This window comes from Mytilus edulis, chromosome 9, assembly GCF_963676685.1.
Source record: "Mytilus edulis chromosome 9, xbMytEdul2.2, whole genome shotgun sequence".
Taxonomy (NCBI): domain Eukaryota; kingdom Metazoa; phylum Mollusca; class Bivalvia; order Mytilida; family Mytilidae; genus Mytilus; species Mytilus edulis.
The window spans coordinates 33,311,903-33,325,872 of NC_092352.1; the positions used below are offsets into that span (position 1 = coordinate 33,311,903).

The 13,970-nt window shown below is 30.4% G+C and overlaps 1 protein-coding gene across 2 annotated transcripts; it reads left to right on the forward strand.

Moving 5' to 3' along the window:
• The first annotated feature begins 458 nt into the window (after positions 1-458).
• On the forward strand, positions 459-12,392 carry LOC139488155 (isovaleryl-CoA dehydrogenase, mitochondrial-like). Of its 2 annotated transcripts, none has more exons than XM_071273572.1 (12): positions 459-647; positions 1,787-1,876; positions 2,548-2,599; positions 3,056-3,225; positions 3,533-3,626; positions 4,334-4,470; positions 5,105-5,201; positions 8,348-8,441; positions 8,787-8,868; positions 9,782-9,886; positions 10,476-10,548; positions 11,356-12,392. In XM_071273572.1, exons 1-12 carry the CDS (start codon positions 504-506, stop codon positions 11,487-11,489), a joined length of 1,272 nt encoding a protein of 423 aa, XP_071129673.1. In that variant the 5' UTR covers positions 459-503; the 3' UTR covers positions 11,490-12,392. The 2 variants fall into 2 exon arrangements, with proteins under 2 accessions (XP_071129673.1, XP_071129674.1); XM_071273573.1 differs by lacking the exon at positions 8,348-8,441 and adding an exon at positions 6,879-6,972 and having other exon boundaries at positions 469-647.
• Positions 12,393-13,970: the final 1,578 nt, after the last annotated feature.

The following is a 13,970-nucleotide window of genomic DNA, read 5'->3' on the forward strand; positions in this document are numbered from 1 at the left end:
CAAAGCCCAACTACGTTTACTGGAGTTGGTCCTACATGTAATCATGTATATAGGATGGATCTAATAAAAGACAAAACAAATTGGGTAACCGTAATTTAAAAGTGTTTTTGTTCGCAGTAAATGTAAATCATATACTAGTACTTGAGTTGTTATAGTAAAATTATGAATTGCCAAAGACAAAATTTTAATATAACACTTGAAATCATTTGCCATTTTAGATCATTTTACGATCTTTTACGTTAACCAAATTGCAACCAATCAAGGATTTGTCCAGTAAAGTAAGAATACTTGAACGCAGGCACTCGGAAAACATTTCCCTATATACCTTCATATATGTGTAATATTTTCATTATATTAAGGTAATATAAGATTTTTTTTCTGAGACAAGTGCCCGTGTCCTTGAACCAATCAATCAATATCCGTAAAAACGGAATGTCCACTTTATCCGAAGTTGATTCCGAATTTATATTAAATTAAATACTTCCGCTATATCTTTTGGAAAAATGACCCTCAAACTTTTACACAGGGGACTCTTAAAAAGAGTACTAAACACACCAAAACATAAGTTAAACATAAAAAGTACAAAGTGTTGCTCGTATTATCCTGTAAACGATTCATTGTTTGGCTTGACAGAAGAACAAAAACAGGTATGAAGCTTGGGATGTTTACATAACAAATTTATGTGATCCATTGTCATTGACTATTAACATGGTTCTTATCCAAAGTTATTGGTTGACATGGCTGTAATGTTTACAAAACAACCGAGACAGCACCACTAGATGAGTTTTACTCGAAACATTGCTTGTTAAAGTCTATAATTAAATGGGAATGTAATTTGCTCTATTGTTTTGTTGAGACATATTTTGGTTTATCTGTTTATGTTATTCATACATTTTTTCCTTTTTTTTTTTTCCTACTGTAATATTGGGGACTTTGTGCCAATATAATGATTTAAACCTATCTACATGTATAGATATCTATAATTCCAGACAAAATTTCTCCTCATTCTCTAAAAATGGTAAACCTTCAATTCTTAACTATAATATCTGAAAGATGTTTAATTCATCAGTATTAGAATATTAAAACATCTAATTTTTAATAATATCATCACTTACTGACTCAACCTTATAAAAATATGAAATGTACATGTACAATATGTTGGTCCTATTGTTAGGAATTATATGTTCAAGACATTGTTTAGTGTAAACAACGATGCAGTTTATGTTCCTTTATTTTGAAGGATTTTTTTATATTTTATATTAAAAGACATGTATTATTCATTTAAAAATGATATAATTAAAAAAAAAAAGATAAACAAGTATGCTTATGAAATTAGACATAAATCTCATTGTCATATTGTTCATGTTTTTTTAAACTTATCAGTATGTTTTTATCAAAACAATTGTTTAGTCATTTTAATAAAGTTAAAATCTTAACTCTAACATCCATGACACCATACCTTTGGAAAAGGTTACAAACCATAAACATTAAAATTGTGGATAAATACCATAATATAAAAGACTTTTACATTATTCAATCATTTTCATGGGTGTTTTTAATCATTGTTTTCTCAATTCTGTCTGTTTCTCAGATGTACTTTAAGCAAATGGTCAACTATATTTGGTGTATGTAATAGTTGTAAGATTGTAAGGGTTTAAGTAGCATTGTAAGATTTTTAACCGGTCGTCATAGTTGTGAACGCATTTAGTGTTTATTGTACAATATAATGCAATTGATTTTAATAAATATTTACATGTTTATTTCAATTTCATGGTTTATTTTTCAGTTGAGACAGTCAGTTTTTCAGTTTTGTCAAAAAGAGCTAGCACCAAAAGCACAAGAAATTGATCATAACAATGAATTTAAAGATTTAAGAGTACGTATATTATTGGAATATTTCCATTTATCTTGTACACATTAAAAAGAGGTTACTGCCTGTCAAGCACATTAACAATGGTTGCCTTTGTTTATATCTTTCTGGCTTAGTGTCTTGTAAATCTAAAAAGTAGATGTGGTATGATTGCCAATGAGACAATTCTCCACAATAGACCAAATGACACAGAAATTAACAACTTTAGGTCACTGTACTTAAAACATACCATGTAAGATTTGAAGTTTGTAAAACGCTTTAATTGTTATATGAAAAATACACAAAGTTGTTGCTGTCATATAGCAAATGTATAGTTTGACCCTTGTCCATGATTATGTTAATCGGCAATACAACTTTTTTCTAAAACTCCTTCACATATTAAACTGATTTTAAGTATGTGAATCTACTATAATGAGTTACAGGTTGAGTAAACGTTTGGTAAGGCTGTGCTAATTTTTGTGAAAATACAGACTTTGGATTATGAAAATTATGTAAAAATAACTGACATACAGACTTTAATTATCAAATTTCCACTCTTAAAAGCAGAGATTAAGCAACTGTTTTTTTTATGTTATGCCTTATTGTAAGAATTGTTATTTTATTATTAACTCCAAGTAGTGTTATTGTTCATACTTAAATGATAGGATATTTAGAAAGATGTTTTTCTTTTTATTTAGGATTTCTGGAAAAAATGTGGAGAGATGGGATTACTTGGCATAACAGCACCTGGTTTGTATTACCATCATAATAATGTTACATTTTAGAAATACTACATGTAATATAAAGGTCAGTTGGGTTAGTTTTATTTATGTAAAATGAATATTTTCAATTTTTTTTGATACATTTTCCAATGTTGTTAAAATGTTCATATAAAGACAATTTTATACACAATGTGCACTGAACTGAGATTTTGCTGATTTGCCCTAAACTAATACAATGTCAATTTTTGTGCTATATATTAAATAAAGTTATCTAAGATACCAGGATTAAAATTTTGTATGCTAAATGCATGTTTCGTCTTCAAATGACTCATCAGTCATCATTGATGCTTGAAAAAAGAAGGCAAAAGAAAGTAAGAAGATTACAGCTGATGTTATCTGTTTTTTTTTGTTTTTGAAATATAAAAGAGACTATAATAGCCAATGCCAAGTAAGAACTTCTCACTGATCTGATATTTAATTGTAGCTCAATATGGTGGATCAGAAATGTCTTATTTAGACCACTGTCTTGTGATGGAAGAAATGTCCAGGGCTTCAGCAGCCATAGCTCTCAGTTATGGTGCTTTCTCAAATTTATGTATCAATCAGCTGGTCAGAAATGGAACAGAGGCACAGAAGGACAAATATTTACCTAAGGTATTTGTATAAATAGTATCTGCATGAAGCATACAAATGTTCTTAGGAAAGGTCCATAATTAAACCTGTGTGTGTGTGTGTGTAATGGGGTTTGGTTTTATAAGAAGATACTTTAATAAAAATGTAGTGGGTAATTTAATTTTTGGTCAAAAAATCATATAAAATTAATAAAATGATATATGGTGGGTAAAGGGGAGTGATCAGTGGTGTTTTGTGTTTTTAAAATACAAGTTGAAATTGTGCAATGCAAATTATGAACTGAGAGAAGCATTGATAAAAACATAAAAATTACTACTGTTTGTTTTAGTTAATTAAAGGAGAATATGTAGGGGCATTAGCTATGAGTGAAGCTAACTCAGGATCAGATGTTGTATCAATGAAATTGAAAGCTGAAAAAAAAGGTATGGTTATTATTTTGGGGCTATATTATAATGCATTAGTCAATAAATTAAAATAAAAGTTTGTATTTCGTCCAACAAATATTTGCTCCTTAATTTTCTCAGGTACTGCTAAATAGAATGACTTTATATTTAGTCACAGGTTCACAGTAATAAGTAATAACTTATTTACACTTTTTGAATATGTTCTATCTGTTTGTTGATGTTGTAAATTTTCAATATATTAAACGAACAGCACAATCTCTTCTGCATTCTTTTTCCAAATCCCTTGAATCTTGAATAAAATGCCTTTTGTATAGCCGCGCATAGGAATAGCACAGGATTTTTTTTTTCATATTGAAAGCAATGATTAGTGAAAATATACTTACTTACACTTACTTACTTACTGCCCGGTATGCCATCAGCATGTAGGGCAGCAACAAAGGTTCTCTATTTCTGTCTGTCTTTGGCCATCTTTTCTACTGTTCCCCATGTATTATTCATGGTCTTCAGTTCTCCTTCTACAGTACGTCTCCATGATTATACATTATTTAATAGCAGAGGGCATAGAAAGAGTTTGAGCATCAATGTTATGCTTTATAGTGTGGGTCCTTGAAAGAAGATCAATTACTTATCTTTAGCTAACAAGGCCCATAAAAGCCCCAAAAAATGGGAGTTTTTATGATCATATTGAAAAATTAAAACGAGAATTATTTTCATTATACTTGAAGGTGATCACTACGTATTGAATGGTAATAAGTTCTGGATAACAAATGGTCCTGATGCTGATGTGCTGGTAGTGTATGCTAAAACAGATATCACTTCTGATAAACCACAACATGGTATTACAGCTTTCCTAATAGAAAAGGTAACCATATAATGGTCTCAAATTGACTGAGGACATACACCCTGTTTGAAATCTCATTTTCATTTTTGGTTGTTTTCATTTTTTACAGCACTGGGTCGATACCTCTGCTGGAGGGCTATTCGTTCCTGAGAGTATAGTCAGCACAGAAGACAGTATTCGGTACTGACATCATTTATATATAAATTTTGATATTTTATAGAAACTGAGGTTTTGACTCCCTCAGGCAAAGTTTATCTCAGATGAATTTGGCTATTTTTTAGGTACTTTTGGTCATATAGCTGTTCAACTGTTTTTGGTTCTTATACATTCAAGGATTTCAAATATTCTGTTTTGAGCGTTCGTGATGAAGGTAAATTCAGAAAAGGAGTTCGATGCATAAAATTAATATTGTTTTGTTTTCATTTTTTTCATGTTTTTATTTGGAACAAAAATTTACAGGATTCATTGTAGATGATGCTTAGGTTTTGTCAAGATGGAAATTCTAAACTTAGTGCTAAAATTGTTTAAATCAGTTGCTACAAAATGTATGTTATTAAACATGAATTGTGTACTGAATGGACAGACTTTAGGGTTATCTGTGTTTATGTGATTGCCAACTTTTTAATTTCAGTATTTGTGTGTTCAATTTTTTTAGGGGATGCCTGGATTTTCTGCTGGACCAAAGTTAGATAAACTTGGTATGAGAGGTTCTAACACATCTGAATTAATATTTGAGGATTGTATAGTTCCAGGTAAGAATTTTTTTCTGATTGAAAGAAAAATAACAAATGCTATTTTTCAACAAATAAAAAAAGGGATGACAAAGCATTTATTTATGACATAAACTTCAACATGCTTTATCAGAGCCGATTAATTATTCATTTTTCCCATGAAATTCTCTCTTTGTTTTCATAATAAATTTTTGGCTGTATGTTTATTGTTTTTGGACCATCAACTCAGTAAAAGACACCAGCGGTTGTTTAGCAATCACCATCTATGGTTTAATGGTACTGTAAATTCAAAAATTATTGCATGCATTTATTATTGCGATTTTGTCACTTTAGACTAAATAGGCTATTTGCCAATTCCTGTAATTGACCCTGTTATTAGAGATTCCTCTTTCAGTTGTCTCCCTTATGAGGGACATTAATTTTCATTTATATTTGAGAGCTAGCAGAACGAGCGCATCTACGTGTGCGTAATGTGAGTACTATTTAAGGCTCTCAAATCTTTTAATTGCATTAATTTGTTGTTAAGCTAAATACTTTTGACATCAGAAATTATTTTTTTATGAAAAATTAGTTAAACCGCCAATACATCACTTTCACTTCATCATACTTTGCATTGGCAAAAGCCAATTTTGTCCATTATGGAACCAGTCTACGATTGACAAAGGGAAGCAATTTGTTTAAAAAGTGTGTAATAACAGAATCAAATCGGTAATTGGCAAATGGACTATTGCAATTTTAGTTTTTGCGACATTGAGAAAAATCCTGTTTAAATCATATAGAACATTTCAAAATGCGAGTTTAAATTATTGCGATTATAACCTATTTGCATCTTTCGCAATAATAAAAATTGTAATAATTTCTAAATTTACAGTAAAAAACTATTAGCTAGTGAAATTGGGGGCTTGAATAAATACAATTAAAAAAAAACTGTGATGTAGTGACACATACTTCAATAAAGGAAAAAGGTTCTTTTATTTCAGAAAATTTCATTGAATATTTATTTTTATCAGTAAATTTAACATTACACTGTTTTAAAAATTTCCATCATCAAGGTTTATATTGAAAATACATGTTATATATGTTTAACAAAGAATTACTTGCCAAGCTTATTCTCAAATACTTTCAGCTGAGAATATGTTAGGTGGTAATAATAAAGGTGTCTATGTGCTGATGTCTGGGTTAGATATTGAAAGGGTTATAGTGGCAGCTTGTGCTCCAGGGTGAGATTATACACAAGCATATGCCTTGTAGCTAGAAATTGTTTCACTGCAATACAACATGTATATTTTTGGTAATCAAAATATCTAAAGCCATCATACTGAAACTTTGTTTATTTTCAACAACATTGTCAACATTTTGTATAATCAACTCCTACAGTTTTTAACTTGCAGCCAACAAATTCAAAATGGTTGAATAACATTGCATATATGCAAATAACTTTGAACACAAATTTAGGTTACCCAGAATTTCCAAATTGTGAAAGTGAGTCAATTTTAAGCTTCTCTTAGTAAAGACTGGTGTAATTAACTTTTGTTCAGCAACTATTTTTATAGAGGTATTAATTTTGTTAATATGCTCCCCAAAGTATATCAAATTTTACTTTCTTTATCATTTTATGGTCCTTCAAGCCTTACATTTTGCAACCTTGCCTTTTGAATCTTTGACTATTTTTCTGTTAAATTAAAATTATACTTACAGAAGAAAATATAATTGGTGGTATAGGTAAAGGTGTCTATATTCTAATGTCGGGATTAGATATAGAGAGAGGTCTAGGAAGTAGTGGATGTGTAGGGTGAGGCTTTTATCTTTTTTTTTACAACTCTATATAAGAATCATACATGGCTTGGGGATAAATTCATTTATAACAGTTTTGTATTTTCTTGATCAACCAATCAGATAATTTTCTAGAATTATACAGTGATGAGTTTATCATTCAAGAAGCCATTTTCTTTTTCTTTGATTACAATAAATGTTTAACTGTCACCTTCTCATGTTGACAAAACTTTAGAAGTCATTCTTTGTATTACAGCAAAATACTTTGAGTGTGTAGGTAAATGTAATGTCTTTAGTTAGATTGCTTGTTAGTTGAACCATGATGCTAGTTAACTATACTACCCTCCTTTGGAAGTAGTCTAGTCCTACAGACAGTTATAAAGGAGGATAGTTTACATAATCTAATAATGACTTCACAGTTTAGCTAGCAAGCAAGCTAACCAAATATATTACCTTTACCTACACACTCAAGGAACTTTGCTGTAATTTATTTTGAACAATGGCATGTGTGATTCTTATGTAGACAAAATCATTCTTTATTTCGCTAGTCCATTAGGCATAACAACATGTATTGGTGATTGAAATTTATTTCAAATTATTGTAAATCTCATTTAAGCATCACAGTTATAATTTTGTCTGAAAATTCTAGGAGATGAAATTATATTTGGTGATGAAATATTTAATGTTTGGATTGCAGCAGTATTTCAACACACTTAGCTCATATTTAATGAAATTGACAATTAAAGTTGTGAATGCAAATTGTCTACATACATGGTGTATTGCAATGGAATATATATTCTAAACTGTATAATTATAAAGCAACGTATAAAGAGAATATATTGAAGACAGCCTTGTTTGAAAATTTAAAAATAATATAAGGTTTGAGCTATTCATTATGTGATGATATGAAGGTGCCATTTTCAGCCTTCTTGGATGAAGGATCTTTTACAAAATTACAATTGAAGTAATGTCTTAGATATATTCTCATTATTTCAGACACTTTCCTCAAGGAGTACAGCTTCATGAATGACCACAAACTATATTTAGAATGTCATTTTAGAGAAGGAATGTTAAATTGTGGTACTCTGTCTTCCTCCACAAATAAAAACTGACAACCACAAAAAAGCTATATGAATGGCCATGATTATTTATAGTCATTGTGAAATCTTAGCATATCTAAATGGTTTGTGGTCATAAACATAAAATTGCTTAGCTTTATGGTTTTCCATGGAAAGCATTTTGTTCACCAGAGCTAATGGTAGCACTTTGTGTTCTGGTTTTCCAAATGTTTTCTGGAGTGAAATTGTCACTTTATATACACTGTATATATGGCACGGATAAGACATTTAAGAAAATTTAGCACTTATGAAAACACCCCTTTCTTTCCTTGATAGTTGAGAATATGATGGGAGCATTAAACAGGGGAGTGTATGTCCTATTTAGTGGTCTAGATATTGAGAGATTAGTATTGGCTGCAGGTCCACTTGGGTAAGTTCAAAGTGTTGGTTTAAATGTACATTTGCCACTGGACATTTCTTAAGCAACAGTCAAATAATCATTCAACATGTATTTTAAAATTACATTAAAAACCTGATATTATTGAACTCTGATATATGTTGATATGCACTGCTAGAAAAATTCAATTGTCATTATATTTGCCTTCTAAATCCCAAAAGGCAGCAGTAGAAAAAATCCTGAATGCACAGATATAATATGATTACTATTTTTCATTGCATTAAAGCAAAAATCTATAAAGTGACCATTTTCAATGCTAGAGTTTATAATTTTTCTAGGATGTGCTATAAAGGTATAACATATAATGATTTATTTCAGAATAATGCAAGCCTGTTGTGATGTTGCTTTTAATTATGCTCATGTACGAGAGCAGTTTGGTACAAAGATTGGAGAATTTCAGGTAAATACAGTTTTTAAGGGGATATCATAGTTACAAGTGAGAGAGATATTATTATGCCTTATGTCAAACTATCAATCTATGGTAGGCTTTTATTCATAATTAAATTGAATACTGTGCAAGTGTTGGTGCAACACAGTTCAGACTTAATTTCAAATGGCCAGGATAGAGGACAGCATTCAAAGCAATTTCTTTATATATTTTACAGCAAAATGCATTGATTGTGTAAGTAAAGGTAATATCTTTATGACTAGCTGCTTGCTAGATGAACTGTGAATATATAAAAAAAGAAGATGTGGTATGATTGCCAATGAGACAACTATCCACAAAAGACCAAAATGACACAGACATTAACAACTATAGGTCATCATACGGCCTTCAACAATGAGCAAAGCCCATACCACATAGTCAGCTATAATAGGCCCCGATAAGACAATGTAAAACAATTCAAACGAGAAAACTAACGGCCTTATTTATGTTAAAAAATGAATGAAAAACAAATATGTAACACATAAACAAACGACAACCACTGAATTACAGGCTAAGTCATTATTAGGTAAGGTATACTACCCTCCTTTCGGAGTAGTGTAGTCCTGCAGCCAGATAGATTGGTTATCTGTCGGACTAGTCTACTCTAGAAAGAGGGTAGTATACCTAACCTAATAATGAATTTATGGTCCAGTTAGCAAGCAAACTAGTCAAAGATATTTCTTTATCTACACACTCAATGCATTTTGCTGTAATGCTGTGTTCAATCTTTACTTTCTTTAACCTTTATCTTTAAGACCTTTAACATAAAAATAATGATCAATGAAGCAAGTGATCAATTTAGCGTGTGCTCTCTTATTTTTTGTAAGGAAAACTTTTCATAGGATATTTCTTTACTTATATGATTATTTTGTGTTTAACATTTTAGATGATTCAAGCCAAGATGGCCGACATGTATACAACACTGAATGCATCACGCTCATATGTCTATAATGTAGCCAGGGCATTAGATAGAGGAGAAAGACAACCAAATGTATGTACAAAAATTTATGATATTAATTTCTATGCACATGACTCAAGTTTCTGGAATAAATTTTTTCAAGTCTTCTCCACATTTCAAGTTTGGAAAGCCAAACAAAATGTATATAGTATTGTAAAAATGCTTTAATTTTATATATGCATTTGTCTGTGGAAGTTTGAATGCTAAATATTTTTGTTTGTTCAAAATTCAGATGGCTTGAGATAGCCACCTGAAAAGTGCCGCCTTAATAATTTATGTACTGTAAATTCAGAAATCATTGCGATGTTTTTATTATGGTGAAAAATGCAACAGGGTTATAATTGCAATAATTTAAACTTGCATTTTGAAATTTTTTATATGAATTAAACAGGATTTTTCCCAATGTCGCAAAAATTAAAATCACATTTTAGTCTAAAATGACAAAATTGCAATAATAAATGCATGCAATAATGTCTGAATTTACAGTAATTTAAATACAAGTAAACATTATTTCAAATTTTGATTGGGAAGATTAAATATTTCTCTATTTCATTCAGTCCAAAAATTAATAAGTAGTTGAGTAAAATTCATTTTTCATTCAATTATCTCCTATATTTTTTAGGACTGTGCAGCAGTAATATTGTATACAGCAGAAGCAGCCACCAAAACAGCACTGGATGCTATACAGATTTTAGGTGAGAAAAATTAGATTAAAACATTTTATTTTCTGAAGGTTCATTAGCTTGTAACAAAACTTTGTCTTTGAATCAAAATTTGATATTAGAAGGGGTTTAAATTTAAAGCAATGAATGAATAAATATTATCCTGGTATGAATGTTGAATAGATTTAAGGAGGTAGACCTAGGTTAAGGGAAATAACTCTTAAAATCATCAGTATGTTTGTGTCAACAATTTTCAAAAATATATTCTAAGCTTCTAGGTTACATAGATTATTTTCAATCTGTTTCAGGTAAATGCTTAAAATACATTGATGAATTTGACTTTTACAAACGCTTAACTGATTTAAAGAGTTATCTCCCTGAACCAAGGTCTACCCCCTTAAATAAAAGACTTTAACAGCTGCAAATAATAGCATGAGAAGCAGTGTCCTTTTGATACATTTTCTATAGACATTGCCCATTGTTTTCCTTGTTGTATAAGTAAGACATGGACATCTAATAATAACCTTGATATTATGCATACCAAAATATAGAATGTTATGATTTATGAGACGTGGAGGTTTTGATAAAGGAAAAACACAAACTTGTATTGATTAAAACCATGATTTGAAAAGATAAAGTCCCCGTATATTTATTAAATTTGATTGGTGTTTTGAAAATGAATAAGTGTGCAGGTTTATAGGTCATATATTTAGCTTGTAAATGTCATTTGCTCAAAATCTCCCCCTACAATGTCATTGGTGAGATGGAGATCTCCCTCTGAAGATTTAAAAGGTTGACAGGTATGATTTTCACACTTACATATTTTGTTTTAATTTTCAGGAGGGAATGGTTATATCAATGATTATCCAACAGGAAGATTTTTAAGAGATGCCAAATTATATGAAATAGGAGCTGGTACGAGTGAAGTTAGAAGACTGATTATAGGACGTGCTATTAATGCTCACTATAAATAATATGTGAATAATTTGTTGCAAGCGACTGTGATAAGAATTAAATGTTGAGCATTGTAAGAAGTACTAATCACTTCCAAAAATAGTCATCTCAGGGAATAAAAATATACTGGAAAAATATTTAAATAGGCTAAAGTTCTTGATATATTCAAAATGTATCTTTTTCTATCCAAAAGCATTGAACCATTGCTGAGTTTATATAAACTAGTTAAATGCTTTTGAAGTAGTTAAAGCAGACTTTTTATAGGTGGCCAGTTTAATATCAAACATAATTTGTATATTCCTAGAAAAGTTTGGTTTAGTGGTTTTATATATATCAAAACATTTCTCTGTCAGTCAATATATATATCAAAATTAGAACTTGAAGAACTCTGCTTCTTGTCGGGGAAATAGTTGGTGCCTTGGTGGACAATATTGTTCTCCTGGCCAGTAAATAAGTGTTTTATTTTTACTTGTTTTTATTGTATTGTATGCTTGTGTTGCTGTTACATTCTTGTTTGTCTCAGATATCTTTTTATTCAAACATAATTATTATTTGATCTTTAATACTCATTTATATGAATAATTAAATTAACTTTTTAGGTTTGTTTTTTTAAATTTTTTAAACAATTGTATACCTTAAAAAAGTTATGTAGTCAGAGCTTAATTGATCTTTAATACTAATTTATATGAATAATTAAATTAACATTATCTCTATAATCAAGTATTTTTGTGTTTCTGAAGATTTATGTTCATTAATAAACAGATTAGCTGACTTAATGAACAACCATGGTTCAAAGATTTTTATTTCACTTAAGTATTTATCTTGCTCTAATATTTGTTACTGAGATCATGTATTTAATATTAAGCAGTCAATTTGAAGATGAAAATGGTACCTATTATGTCAATAAAATACTACTGATATTATTTCTGTTCAATGTGTTTTCCATCTGAGTATCCATATTGTTTTCACATATTATAGGGGTCTCATTGGGGGGTTCTGATCCTGTATCCCGCTTACACTATGTACGAAAGCAATTCTCAGTAATTTGTTATTTCCTGTGTCCCACTAGACTTCATTTCCTGTTTTCATGGCACAGTAATTTGGTGTCACACTTAGACTCCATTGAGACCCACATTGTACACAGCCTCAGGTCTATTCCATTCCAACTTAACAATTTAAAATATTAATATAACTTCTGATTGGCAACAATCTTTTTCCTGATTTTTTTTTTGGTCTGTGACAAAAATTCCCGATTAGAGACATGCTACTGGTTGCAGTGACATTAACTATTTGTATAAAGCTTGATATTTCAGAGTGTGGAAGTCCTGGATGCTTCATACCTTGTATTTATATACCTAATGTTAAGAAATTTCTATCTCTTATAGATCCATTAGTCTTGACCTCATTTTCATTGCTAAGCGACCAATTGTAAAAGAATATGTATTTTTTTTGTAATATGAATTTCGCACTTATTTAAAAGTAATTGGAGAATTGTGTTTGGTATATAGGATCCTTGCATGGTCTGTCAATCAGTGCTCACCTGACCTGGACCTCAATTTTGTCAATTTTATGTTGCATGATAGGTCCATTTCATAGATACTATATTAAGTAGGTCAAATGCATTTAGTGCATGGAATTATTGTAAGGTGTACACATAAAAAAAAAAAGTAAAATCACTAATATACTGAACTCCAAGGACAATTCAAAACGGAAGTCAAATGGCAACATCAAAGGATAAAACACATCAAACGAATGAACAACAACTGCCATATTCCTGACTTGGTACTGGCAATTTCAAATGTAGAAAATGGTGGATTGAACCTAGTTTTATAGCGCTAAAACTCTCACTTTTATGACAGTCGCATGAAATAATTGGCAGAGTTCATCTGGCCTTGACCTCATTTTCATAGTTAATGGACATCTCTGTGATCTATCCTTGGAAACTGACCACAAGCCCAATGTGATATGACAAATTAACTTCCACAAGGTTCGAGAACAACAAAAGCCAACCAGAAGAAAAAGAAACCTCTCCGAGGCATCAAGTACAATGAGGTACCCGTATATTGGTATATATATGACCTCATTTTCATGGTCCATTGGTCAATGTTTAGTTTTCTTGGTTTACATCAACTATATTTAGTTTATTGAATGATTGTAAGGTGTACATGTATTTCTTGTTTGGTTTATTAGACCTTGACCTCATTTTCTTGGATCATGTTAAGTTTATGTGATAGTTGTAGTATAGCTTTATATTTAGGACTATCAACATAATATCTATTATTAGTAAAGAAGGCAAAACATTAAAGCATGTGCACTCTCGTATAAATTTTAAGGTGACGGGACTGTTGAAAATTGTGTTATTTTTGTCCTGTCTGTAACTAATGTTCCAGTAAGCAAGACAGGTATGCAAGGCAAGCACCAACAGCTTGGACTTTTTCTCTAAAGCTTATTTCTTATCAAAGGAGAGCTTGATAATTAATGCATTGTATACAGATGACTTA